The sequence below is a fragment of the Mesoplodon bidens genome, assembly GCF_964165515.1.
Source record: "Mesoplodon bidens genome assembly, chromosome: 8".
Taxonomy (NCBI): Eukaryota; Metazoa; Chordata; class Mammalia; order Artiodactyla; family Ziphiidae; genus Mesoplodon; species Mesoplodon bidens.
Genome location: NC_138165.1, coordinates 32,310,040 through 32,323,060, shown reverse-complemented (window position 1 = coordinate 32,323,060; position 13,021 = coordinate 32,310,040). Strand labels below are relative to the sequence as shown.

Below are 13,021 nucleotides of genomic sequence, written 5' to 3'. Positions count from 1 at the left end.
AAGGAAAAACACAGAATAAGAGGGAGGAGAAAAAGGTGAAGAGGAACAAGATGCAAATGAATAAAGTGATAGTTATGAAGTTAAAAAGGATCAATGGATGTGAGGCTATGAACAACAAAATCATTTTAGCATTCATCTTCACTGAAATACAACTATTCTGATTTAACTCTCCCACTTCCTTTGATTTTTCTGCTGCCTTTCAGGTAACAAAAACCTCTAGAGGCCAAATGCTGCTCTAAATTGGCACTGGTTCTAGCGCAACACTTGTCAACCAATCACGACTTGGTAAGGGTCATTTCCACTGTGAGTAAACAAGTTCCCAATTTTCCATCCTGTCAAGCACACTCATTTTGAACTCTTCATGTGGAAACCATATATTTCCAGTTTCTTGACGCCCCAAGCTTGGTGTCATCTTTGACTCTTCTAAAGAGAAGAAAGCTTTAACACCCAACATCTAATCCATCAGCAAATCCCTTCAGCTTTAACTTGAAAATATACTCAGAATCTCATACTCTCACCATCCCCAATACTCCCACAGTAGTCTGTGCTCCCATCATCTCTCACCTGGATCACTGCAGGGACATCCAAGAGGTTTCCCAGCTTCTGCCCTTGCTATCTACCTATCTGCTCTTAAGATGGCATTTTGTGAGACTTCTAAATGAGATTCTTATGTTTTTCAGTGCTCTTGAGATCTGGCCTCTACTGTGTCTCTAACCTCAACTTCTACCACCCTTTCCACCTCTCAATCTGTTCTACTCATACTGGCCTCTTGATTTTGTTTTCAAATGTGCATATCACCACTTCAGGGCATGTGCCTTCGTTACTCTGCTTAAAATACTCTTCCTTCATATATTTGCATGGTCCAATGTTATCTTTTTAGAAAGGCCTTCTCTGACCACTCTATTTGTATTAGAGTAGGCTTCTACCCCTCAGTCTTAGTATTCCCATTTTCACTTTACTTCTCCATAGCATGTATCACTTATCGGACCTACTAAATATTTATATATTTATTTGGGTAAGAAACATTGTTTTTTTTCCCCTGCTCTATCTCTGTCTAGTGCTCAGGTCTGGGCCTGGCAGACAGAAGGTATTTAAGGATTATTTGTTGATTGGATAAAAGAATGATTAAGTGGATAAAGGGTTGAAGGGCTCAGAAAATTGGTTGCCCTGTTTAATTTATCAGGCTGAGCCTCTTAGCCCAGCAGGTCTGGTGAGTATAAACACAGCTGTTCAAAGTGATATGACTCAGAGATGTGTGTTTGCTAGTAGATTTTCTTGTCATTTAAAGAAATATATTTATCTGTTTATTTAAATTTTTATTGAGACCATACATACAGTATAGTACACATATTTTAAGTATATAGACTGATATTCTCATGTAACAGCCATGTAGGTCATGATATAACATTTCCAAGCACCCAGAAATCACCCTCATGCCCTTTCCCAATCTGTACCCCCTAAAGGTAACTACTTGTCTGACTTCTATCTTTGTAGATTGATTTTGCCTATTCTTCTCCTATTTTGCCCATTTTTTCCAGCTTTACTGAGGTATAATTGACAATTAAAAATTGTATATATTTAAGGTGTACAACTTGATGATTTGATATAGGTTTATACTGTGAAATAATCACCACAGTCAAGTTAATTAAATTGCCATCACCTCACGTAGTTACCAATTTCTTCTTTTTGGGTGCGTTGAGAACATTTAAAATCTACCTTCAGCAAATTTCAAGTACACAACATGGTATTGTTAACTATACTCATATTGTTGTCCAGTAGATTTCCAGAATGCATTCGTCTTGTACAACTGAAACTTTGGTTCTCAGTAAATTTTCAGTGGTCAAGACCACAATTCACTGAAAATGTGTTTCTATAATATCTCTTATATACTAGACTCAAATTAGAAGTTATGAATAATCTCAAAGTCATTATATAAGTATTCTCATTGGTGTTTTATAGGATTAAAATAGTTTGTAAAGTTTGATCTCAGTAAGATAGCACTTACAGTCTGAAATAGCTTAGCATTAATACTTTCTGCAGAGGGTTTAAGTTTTTCTAAAGCCCTTTTCTGATATAGAGCCATAATTTGTTTGATAAGCCCAACTTCTTTCTGGTTATCCTAGAATTTTAAGTCAGGGTCATTCATAAAATGTGTGGAAGAAATCTTGGTAGCATCTGTACAAATTTAAGTTTACATGGTACTAGTCAATTTAATTTTATCGTGATGCTGAAATACATGATGATACTCTTAAATGCCTTTAATATGAACACTTCTAAAGAAAACTCCATGTGTTTTGCTTATGGTACTAATTTGAGCTAGCACAAATTTCTATTAATTGGGTGTCACACTTTTTTGCTTCTCACACACACACAAAAATGACATTTGGCGTTTATTTAAAGAGAATTCATGCATCCATTGTAGTTTGCAGATATCTTTATTTGCCGGTCATTTTGTTTACTGCATGAGTGTTACAGGAGACTGGTTGAGAAAATCTTGAAGAATGAAAGTGAGTCAGTGATTTCTACAAAAAAACACAAATGCTGAGAGTTTAAGCCCATGAGTAGATCGTGAGTCATTAGCATCAAGGCTACCATTGCTTCTAGATAAGATTGTTAAGAAAATACTTTAAAAACAATAAGGAAACTAGAAGGAGTTGAAAGACAGTACTGTGCTAATTAATTTATTAATGCTATCTCATTTAATCTCCTCAACATCCCTATGATATGGATGTAAAATGTACCCATTTTACAGATAAGACGTCTGAGGTACAAGACTAAAATTTGCTCAAGGTCTCATAGAGAGTTAGCAGTAGGCCAGTTAGAACACATATTTATCACGCTCCAAAGCTTGTACAATAAATTATTGTATTACATTGTAACCCTACTCTAGGTTTGCGTTTTTACTTAGATGACACAATACTTGCTTAGAAAACTGCATACTTTCCCAAGTCAAGTTCAAAGTTACTGCTTTGAATAAAATCCCTGAAAAATTCCAGGAGTAGTAAGAAGTTCAGTAAGATAGAAAGTGAAAAGGAATGAAAAGAGGCACTGTTATAAAATAAGACACTGAGGCCAAATGTAAAGGGCCTTACATGCCAAGTTAAGGACTTCAGGTTTTATCCTACCAATGGTTCTCAAATTTTAGTGTGCATCAGAATCCCCTGAAGGACTCGGACCCTATCTCCAGCGTTTCTGATCAACTTGTGTGTTTTGTGATCAACCTGTGGCTAGAAAGGGAAAGGTTAGGACTGACTTAAAGTATAGCTTGAGAGGCAAGATAGATCATGACGTCACTAAATGTGATAGAGACTAGAAGAAGCTGTAGATTACATGTGGAAACCCCAATGAAGTTTGTTTTGAACTTATTCAACTGTTGTTTAAAGAACAGATGGAGATGAGCAATGGGGAGCTGGAACTTGAATGAAGTCAGGGGTAAAGATAAAGATTTAAGAGCAACAACACAGAAATGGTTGCTTACACCACAGACATGGATGAAACCGCTTAGGGCTAGAGAATAAGAAAAGTAGATAACCAAGCATCAAAATGTGGGGAATCGTCATTATTTAAGGTTTGTGCATAAAAAATAGTCACTAAAAGAAACAGGGGAAGAAACTCAGAATTCTCAGTGATGTAAAAGAAGAACAAAAATAGAGTGTGGCCTCTGAAACCAAGGGAAGGAAGAATTTTGAGACAGACTATGGTCAACTGTATCAAATGGTTTCCTGACAGAGTAGCTCCAGCTTTTGATGAAAAGGACAACAGTACCATCTATCCCATTAATTTGTTTACTGGTTCCATGGAGCTGGGAACATGAATTAAGGATCTAAAGGAGAATATGAACATCTTTCAGTAAGTAGAGTGCTATATAGTATAACAGCGTCTTTGTCATAAATTACTGTTAGTAGCATATCATAAGTGTGGAAACTGAAGCTTAGAAAGCTCCAGCAACTTGCCCTTAGTCACAGAGCCATGACTGAATCAGCATGGAACAGAGTCTTCTGACTTTTTACTCATCAACCCCCAGTAAGTATTAGGTTTTAAGACCAAAGCCAAAACACTAATAAATGGCTGCTAACTGAGGTCTCAATTTTTCTCTTACCGTCTGTAAAACAGGCCTCTGGCTCATCTGAATTTACAGGCTCAGCCTCTGCTTCCTCTCCTTCTCCTGGCACAGGGTTATCAACTGTGCTGCACTCAGAGGAACTCGATCCGTTCAGCCTCTAAAAAGAAATTCACCACCCCACCAGAGAGTTCATTTAGGGTTCATTCAAATCTTGCATTAAAACCATATTTGATAATCAGAGTCATGCAAAGTGTTATGAAAAAAGATTAACAGTATGATGGCCATAAAAACATATAAACATACATTGAGGTCAGGTCACCTTACAATGCATCTGTGCTTGATCTTTCTATCTACACATCCTGTGAAAAATACATTTCCTTATTTTTAGTATGCTAACAAGTTATGGACAGAATTAGTCTTAAGGTAATATTTTTATGTAAACTATAACATCTGCAAAGTATTGGCCACATTTTTATTTTGTTTTATGTTTAATATAAATTTGTATACATCAATAATTACTATCTTAGAACAACCAAGACCCTGATAGAAATAATATACAAGTGCCAAATTGCCAACACCTGATAATTGAAAGGTCAGATCTGACAACTGGCAGAAAAAGCTTGTTGGTACTTAACATTTTTAAAAAGAATAAAATCAGTGTAAAATGAAATCCAAACATATTTTTTCTGTTAACGCTTGGATTTGAGAATATGTATCAGGATGATATAGATAGAAGGCCTTTCATCAAAACAAAAAGAGTCAAATACTGTATTGGAATCAAAATGTCAAAGACCATAGCAATTATCTTGTCCAATACCACCTATTTCAGTGATAGAATTTCAGGATACAGTAGAAGAGATCATAAATATTATAATGTCAAGAGATAGTGGCTACTAAAGTGAGCATCACATGCAAACTCTGAAACAAAGATTCCATGAAATTGAACATGGCAGACCAACACATGAGAGGAATGAATTCATTGTCATTATGATCATAAAACTGATCATAACACAAATTTTTCCCACTCAGAACTTTGTGATCAAACATGATGTTTACACACATACACATACACAGAAAGTTTTAGATAAAATACACACAGCAATTGTAGCAAAACTGTGTCAAATTTTCCTAATATTATTTTATAAGGGGTAGAGCAGCACATCAATGGAAGAGTTCAATTTTCATTCTCATTTGCTAAATGACATGTGAATATTGAAAACTACTAGTTATTATAGCATGTACTTCTCTTAATAAGATTACAGCTTTACTTGTTTTTTCTAAGAATAATTCAAACAAATGTAAGTGCTAAAAATGAGGAAATACTCATTTAAATTGATTCTTCAATCTATTGATTTGCATTAAGATCATAGGCCCAAACTAAAATATTAACTTTTAGAGAATGACTTTGGAAGCTAAAAGTATACTTTATGGGTACCACATTAAATTCTCAGCGCTATTATTATCACACAGTAGTCACTATCGGTAAAAAAGGCATTGATAAGAATTGAACATAAGGAATGATGTAAGCAAAGTGGTTTGTATAACTGAGGTAAAGCATTATGAACACTCTATTAAATTACTACTTCTAATCTACATTGGCATAGAAGTATTATTCCCACATAGTCGACGGGTTTTAAAATATTATGTCATTAACAGTATCAATATGAAATTTCACTTAAGAAGCAGGTTATTTAAACTGATTGAATTCATCTAAAATTACTTTAAAATAAAGCAAATACAAATTAATTGTAAGACAATATCCTGTAAGACTTAAGGTTTCAAAATATATATTACTCCAGGAAACAATGGGGAAACTTATAATTATTAATATGTTCTATTGTGCCAATTAACACAAAAACCCATTTTAAGTACCATATCTAAAAGACTACAATTATTTGATGCCCTCAATTCTTGACCTTTCAGTTGCAAGTGAACTGTCACTAGGGAACTGAAGGACAAGGCACTATGATTCTGTGGAGATGAGACCAAACATTTCCATGCTGAAAAAAAAGTTATTGGCTTGGACCTTGAGGAAAAGCAGTGGGTGAAATAGCTGATAGAATACAAAGCTCCTCCCTGCTACTAGCCAAAATACTGACAACTAGGATATAGTTATAATGATTTTCTCTCACCTTGTTACAACTTTTAAATAAAATGTTTCAAATCTGCAGAACCCTGACTTATGTTAAATTAATGAAAGCATCTTCAACCTCAACATTTGGTTTTCTCACTCTTTAAAAGAGCATTAACAAAGCAGACTTATGCCAAGTTAATTTATAAGTAAAAATTAAGATGATTTTATGACGTGTATTCTTGCCATTGAAGCCTTTCCCCCCCATAACTTTTATGGCAATTTTTTGTCAATTAAATTCGGAGTTTGGCTCGGATTTTACATCATAAATGACAGTTATTCAAAATTATTCCTCATTGGAACAGAAATTATCAAAATATTTAATATGAACTATAATTTGTATCACAAGCCAAATTCAATGTTTAGAATGTTTTTAGGGATTCAGTGTTTTCCTGGGAATGCATTAAGTACTCACAAGTAGCTATTTCAGTACTGCATATAATGTTAAATATTTATGGGCATGTCCTAGCAATATAGACAGTTTAGTTTTAATCTATTAAGCTTTTAAACTTCATACCTACTAAAGCAGAAGTTTCTTTAACAGGGTCCAGAAAGGATATTTTTAAATAGAAAGGCTAACATCTATTACAAAGGTTTTCTCTTGAAGGTAAATTCTTTTAAATTTCATAGTAGGCATTGCTAGATTTAACTACTGAATCTTCTTTTATTCTTGTTTAGTATACAGTGAAGATCAAGTCAATCATTTGTATCATTTTATATAATTAATTGTATGATTATTTTCATTTCTGTATACTCAATTATTTACTATTAGTTTTCTTGTGATTTTGGAAATGGAAGAATAATTATACTATACTAAGAGCAGTGAAATAAATACTTCAGTATGAAAAAGTTCCCTTCTGGTTTTATAAATAGGTCATTTTAAAATTCCACGTCGATTTTATTTTTAGTAAAATGTGAAATATACTTTTTGTCTGTTACTTCTTTGCTTGTCAACAAAGATAATTTTTAATCTTTGGTGGTCTACATATAAATAGAAATAAGTGTAAAAATAGGACCATAAAGGTAGACTCACTAGTATAGTATAGAATAGGAAATATGCTATAGTTAGTATTCCTGCCTTTTTATTAAATAATATGGTATTGACTGTAGGTACTTTCTAATTTTTTTCTTTCTTTCCTTTAAATAAAACCTATACACTTGATCCAAAAATTTCAAATGTACAATAGCATGTGATGAAAAATACAAGTCCCCTCCACTCTCGCCCTGATTCTATTTCCTTTAGGTAATTACTATACTATATATATGTACTTTTTGACATGTCTGTCTATATTCTTCAATGAGCATCCATAAAACACTGAAGTAGTTTTGAAACATCCTACTCTTGATTATAAACTTATGTAGCTATTTCACTATTGAAAATATGATCAAATTAAAGCTTAATTATTCTTCATGGATCTCCTTTTGTCTTGAAGGTGTGTTTTCTACAACACTGCATATAAGTAGAAACTCTGTTAAATATAGGTGTCATTTGAAAAACTACCCTAGGCTGGTCACTTACAAATTTGTTACTGTCATTTCCTGAAATAGGCGATCTCATTGTAAGCCTATTTGATGCTAGTATGGATGGTGGTTAATGCTAGTTGGTCATTTATTTCGAGAGGTATGAAGTAGGATTGTCTAATAACTTGACCATCTGGCACTCAAAATCAAAAACACTATCAACATATAGCAGCACTGTAGAAAACACAGAACTCAACAAAAGCCTTATTCAAAGGGGATGGTTGGTGTTGAAAACATCCCAAAGATGTCATGTTTAAAGTACGTGCTATAAGGCTGTTTGCTTCACACAACACAAGAAAGGTATTCTTCGAGTAGCAGAGTCTAGAATAGTTATTTCACCTGAATGTCCAAACAAAAAAACCCAAAGGACAGCAAGAAGATTGAAAGAAGCAAATCAAGAGGAAGGGATGGGCATATAAGGGCAGAAAAATTATGGGAGACATTAGTGATACACTAAGCTCCACTGTATGCCAATAAACAAGAAAGACTTTTATTAGATTCAAATCAATTAAACCCATCTTTTAATTTTATAGCCTAATTTTACAATTGATGTCAATAATGAGGGCTGTGAATCTATAATGAGGAGTAAAATGGTAAAGTTTAGAATAAGTATCAAAGAACATTTACAGAGGAATTCCACAGATAGCTACTATGCTTTGTGAGAGAAGTCCAATGTTTTTCCAAGTTTACCATTCTATTATGGGATAACGTGAATTTTAAAGCCAAAATATGCTTTCCTCTCCCTTGCAATTGTTAGGGTCTTTTTTTGCCTTCTGAAGAAATGCAAACACTACCTCTTTCAGCCTTTTAAAACTAAAGATTACCTATGGTATTACCATTTGTGGGTTTTTTTTTTTTTTTGAGAGTAATGATATTTAGTTTCTTTACATGATTTAGCTTCTGGGCCCCTCAAAGTCCCTCAAATCCTTTTCCAGTCTCTCTGGAATTCTGCTTTCTCTCAAAATTATTTTTAAAAGGCAAATACCATATGCTAACACATATATATGGAATCTAAAAAAAAAAAGTCGTTAAGAAGAACCTAGGGGCAGGACAGGAATAAAGACGCAGACATAGAGAATGGACTTGAGGACACAGGGAGGGGGAAGGGTAAGCTGGGACGAAGTTAGAGAGTGGCATGGACTAATATATATTACCAAATGTAAAATAGATAGCTAGTGGGAAGCAGCCGCATAGCACAGGGAGATCAGCTCGGTGCTTTGTGACCACCTAGAGGGGTGGAATAGGGAGGGTGGGAGGGAGACGCAAGAGGGAAGAGATATGGGGATATATGTATACATACAGCTGATTCACTTTGTTATACAGCAGCAACTAACACAACATTGTAAAGCAATTATACTCCAATAAAGATGTTAAAAAAAAAAGGCAATGCCCAAAGTTAAAAAGTACTCCAGATACACTTCATCAATGGAAAATTAAATATTTTTTTCCTCTCTGCGGTCTAGATTTTCATTTCACTTCCATTTAAGTTAGCAGAAAACAGTTTATTTACTAGTTAAATTCTTTTCTCACATTATGGGCAACTAAAACTCCAGCACTTTTTTATATAAAGGGCAAGAAAATGGAGTTTTTCCTTTCCTAGTGTTTTGTTTATTGCTACTAGAGAAGCTGTGTAGGCTTTTTGGGAACAGTTGTTCATTCAGGAGGAAATCTACTTAACAATTCCATCACAGGGTCAAATGGTTTATAGTATTAGTTTTGATGGAGAAATAATGAGGTCAAATCGCAGTCACCACCAGCGAAATTCAAAATAAAGCAAATAGTTTATTGAAAGTTCCTAGTTTTCCTAGAATCTTCTACCTAGGGTACTTTCTATTCAATAACAGGAAAATTTACCGGACTGAAAGATCAAGATCAAGATCTTGCATATGAAAACAAACAAATGCAGCAAAGTTTGGCCATATAAGATCCGACCGGCTATAGATTTCTCAGCCAGATCCTACAGTATCATCAACTTCTTTCTAATGGAAAGGCAAATGGCATTCACCAGTAAGGTCTTGAAAGGTAAAGCAACCACTGGTAGTCAAAGGCTTTGTGCGCTAACACGGAACTGCTATTTGCAGAGAACAGTTATTTAAATAGCTGGAATACAGTGGGTCAAATCAGAAAGAATACCTTAAGAACTTTAGGAACGAACACTTAAACAGTTCTACTTTTGAGGCCTGCTAGGAAACTCCAAGAAGGTAAATACGGATTGGAACACAAGCAAACATGACAGGAAAATGTGAGGTAAAAGCATATACTCTATGACTCAAGGTCACTAAATAGTATTTATAATAAAAAAGGAAATGACAAAAAACAAACTACCTGTACATCTGAATGATTAACGGTATTCCCTAAAACTACCCATAATGAGGAAGGACAAGCAAAGAAATTCCAACTGGAACAATTCCAATTGGAACGATTCCAATAGTTTTTAAATACCTGTGCTTTTAATACTGCAAACACAATGTAAAATAAAATTTGGCACAGATAGAATATATTTTTCCTAACCTTTATGTAGGTAGCTTCTGCCAAAGAAAATTATTGTATTTCAAGTCAATTTTTTGCAACTGAATTTTTGTTTATTTGGAGAATGACCACCCCTTAATATGTACCTCATGTTTTCTAACAGTAGTTTGGTAAAAAAAAAAAAAAAAAAGTAATAATAATTTAGGAATTAAGCACACACACACATACACACACATATATATTTCTAGAAACAGTTTTCTCAAAAATCGTGTTTTAGCTGTACATAGATACTATTGTATATGTGTACATCTTTACTTAGGTTCTATGGGAAGGAAATTTACTGCATTTTGGAATAAAATGGTTCTCTAAAATATTGCCTGTAAATCACCATCAATTTGAAATAGAAAAATGTCTTTTACCTAGGACCACCTTTAAAATTAACTGCAAGTAAACTAGAACAATTATATGTTTCTTTTTAAATTTGAAACTCCTATCATTACTATTCCTAGAGTGTATCAATTTTAGGATAGAGTTTTGCTTTCATCATTGTAAATGGAAAACAATAATACAAACATCCTAACAATGACAGAGAAATTGAAAATATGACCTGCATTAAATATTAAAAAGGCAAGATTCTTATTAATGTGGATTTTTTTCCTTCCAAGGAATTTTAGAGTTCATTCATTCAACAGGTTATACTAAAATTAAAACAAGATATTATATCTGAGTAGTATATTTCTTTTATACGTGTTAGCCAGATACAGCAATCCATATTAATCTTTCTAATTTTAGGGAAAGTGTTTCGTGTCTTATTGACAGGTTTAGTGTTCACTTCATAATATGTTCCATTTAAACCTCTTATCTTTCTTGAGGCAACATGTATATCTATCTCCTCATGAAATATATTCAGTCATCCCTCGGTATCCTGGGAGGTTGGCTGCAGGGCCCCAGCAGATACCAAAATCTGCAAATGCTCAAGTCGCTTATATAAAAAGGTGTAGTATTTGCATATAGCATATGCACATCCTTCCATTCTCCCTTATACTTTAAATCATCTCTAGATTACTCATAATACTTAATACAATGTGAATGCTATGTAAATAGTTGTAAATAGAACGTAAATGCATGTAAATAGTTGCTGGTGTGCAGCAAATTCATGTTGTGGTTTTTGGAACTTTCTGGAATTTTTTCCCCGAATATTTTCAATCCCGATTAGTTGAAACTGCTCATGCAGGACACATGGATACAGAGGGCCAAATGTACATAATCAGAAACTTATTCTCATCAGTGTGTAAATCTGCTTCTGGAATCAAATTAATCATTTCAGGCATTTACAACTCATTCCTTCATTGGCAGAGCCCAGTAAATTATTAATTGATACATTTTATATACTGCCAAATAAAAATCAAATATTACTGAATTAATTAAAGAAAGTCCTAGTTATCACTGTGCTTAAAATAATTTCAAAACATACTGAAAGTCTGGCCTAGAAGCTGGGTACTTTGGCTCTGCCTCCAACTTTCTACATGTGTACTCAGAAACTGTATGAGTCTCAATTTCCTTACCTGTGAATACACGACTAACACTAGAAAGGTCCTTTCCTGTTACAAGAATTTTATGTTTATGCCTGAAATATTTCTCCCACAAAAATTATTTCTTGAGTTTTAATTTACTGAACTTGAAGGTGACAATTTTTAGTTTTTCCCCAGCTTTACTGAGATGTAATTGACATACAGTGTTGTGTAAGTTTAAGGTAAACAATGTGATAATTAGATACATGTATATATTGTGAAATGTTTACCACAATAAGGTTAGTTAATACATCCTTCACCTCACATAATTACCATTTCCTTGTTGTTATTATGGTGAGAATATTAAAACTCTACTCTTATTGCAATAAACCTGACAATTTAGTATGACATACATCTATACATATACAGATGGCCCTTGAACATCATGGGGGTCAGGGCACAACCCTCCGTGAGGTCTAAAATCTGATTATAACTCGTAGTCAGCCCTCCACACCCACCGTTCCTCAGCACCCTCTGTTCCACATCCGTGGATTCAAACAACCACAGATTGTGTAGTACTGTATTCTTTACTACTGAAAAAATCCCAGTATTAGTGGAACCACGCAGTTCAAACCCCTGTTGTTCAAGGGTCAACTGTATAGCTTAAATTACGAGGGGAAGTTGATAGAGGTTTTTTAATTAAATGCTGCTTCAGTGGCTTCTGTTACATACTAACTTTTATAATCCAGCCAATGAAATTTATAGATCATGCACTTGAAATCACCTAAGGACATGAGAGATGTATCAAGGAATTAAGCAAGAGAGTAACAAAAAACGATGGAATTGCCCCAGTGACATGCTGTGATGTCAATTTATCTATGGAAAAATTGTATATGTTTTAACTTTCTTGCAATGGGTCAGGCAGAGAGATTTTGTAGCTGAACAGCATGCATGACACTGAAAAAAAATATCATATACATATGTATGATTTTTTTTTTAGGTAACCTGTGTAAAAGTGGTCACATATGTCTGTGCCTGGTTAAAAGCACAGAGCTGCATCCTTGATGGATCCAGTTTGTTTTTACCCCTGTGAGAAGTAAGAAGGTCAGGTACTGAAGTCTGTAAATGCAGCATGATGGAACAGTTTAATCAACTGATTTGAAATATTTAAAGTCACATACCTGTAAGTAGAAATTAGTTATATTTGACAATGCATGCTACATGCTCAACGCAAAGCAATATATTTGAAACACAGTAATAAGATTAAATATCATTCAACATAGATTTAGAAATAATGAGCTAAACAGTTATATAGTTCTGTTATTT

At 34.0% G+C, this 13,021-nt stretch overlaps 1 protein-coding gene across 4 annotated transcripts in view; it reads right to left on the bottom strand.

Annotated features, from left to right (window-relative positions):
- The window catches only part of SCN9A (sodium voltage-gated channel alpha subunit 9), a gene marked incomplete at both ends in the record, with an annotated part of 83,867 nt that overhangs the window by 27,622 nt on the left and 43,224 nt on the right, over window positions 1–13,021 (bottom strand). For all 4 annotated transcript variants that reach the window (XM_081243007.1, XM_081243004.1, XM_081243005.1 and 1 more), the window contains one exon: window positions 4,100–4,220. In XM_081243007.1, coding sequence (XP_081099133.1) covers window positions 4,100–4,220 — 121 coding nt within the window. The remainder of the gene's footprint in view (window positions 1–4,099; window positions 4,221–13,021) is intronic.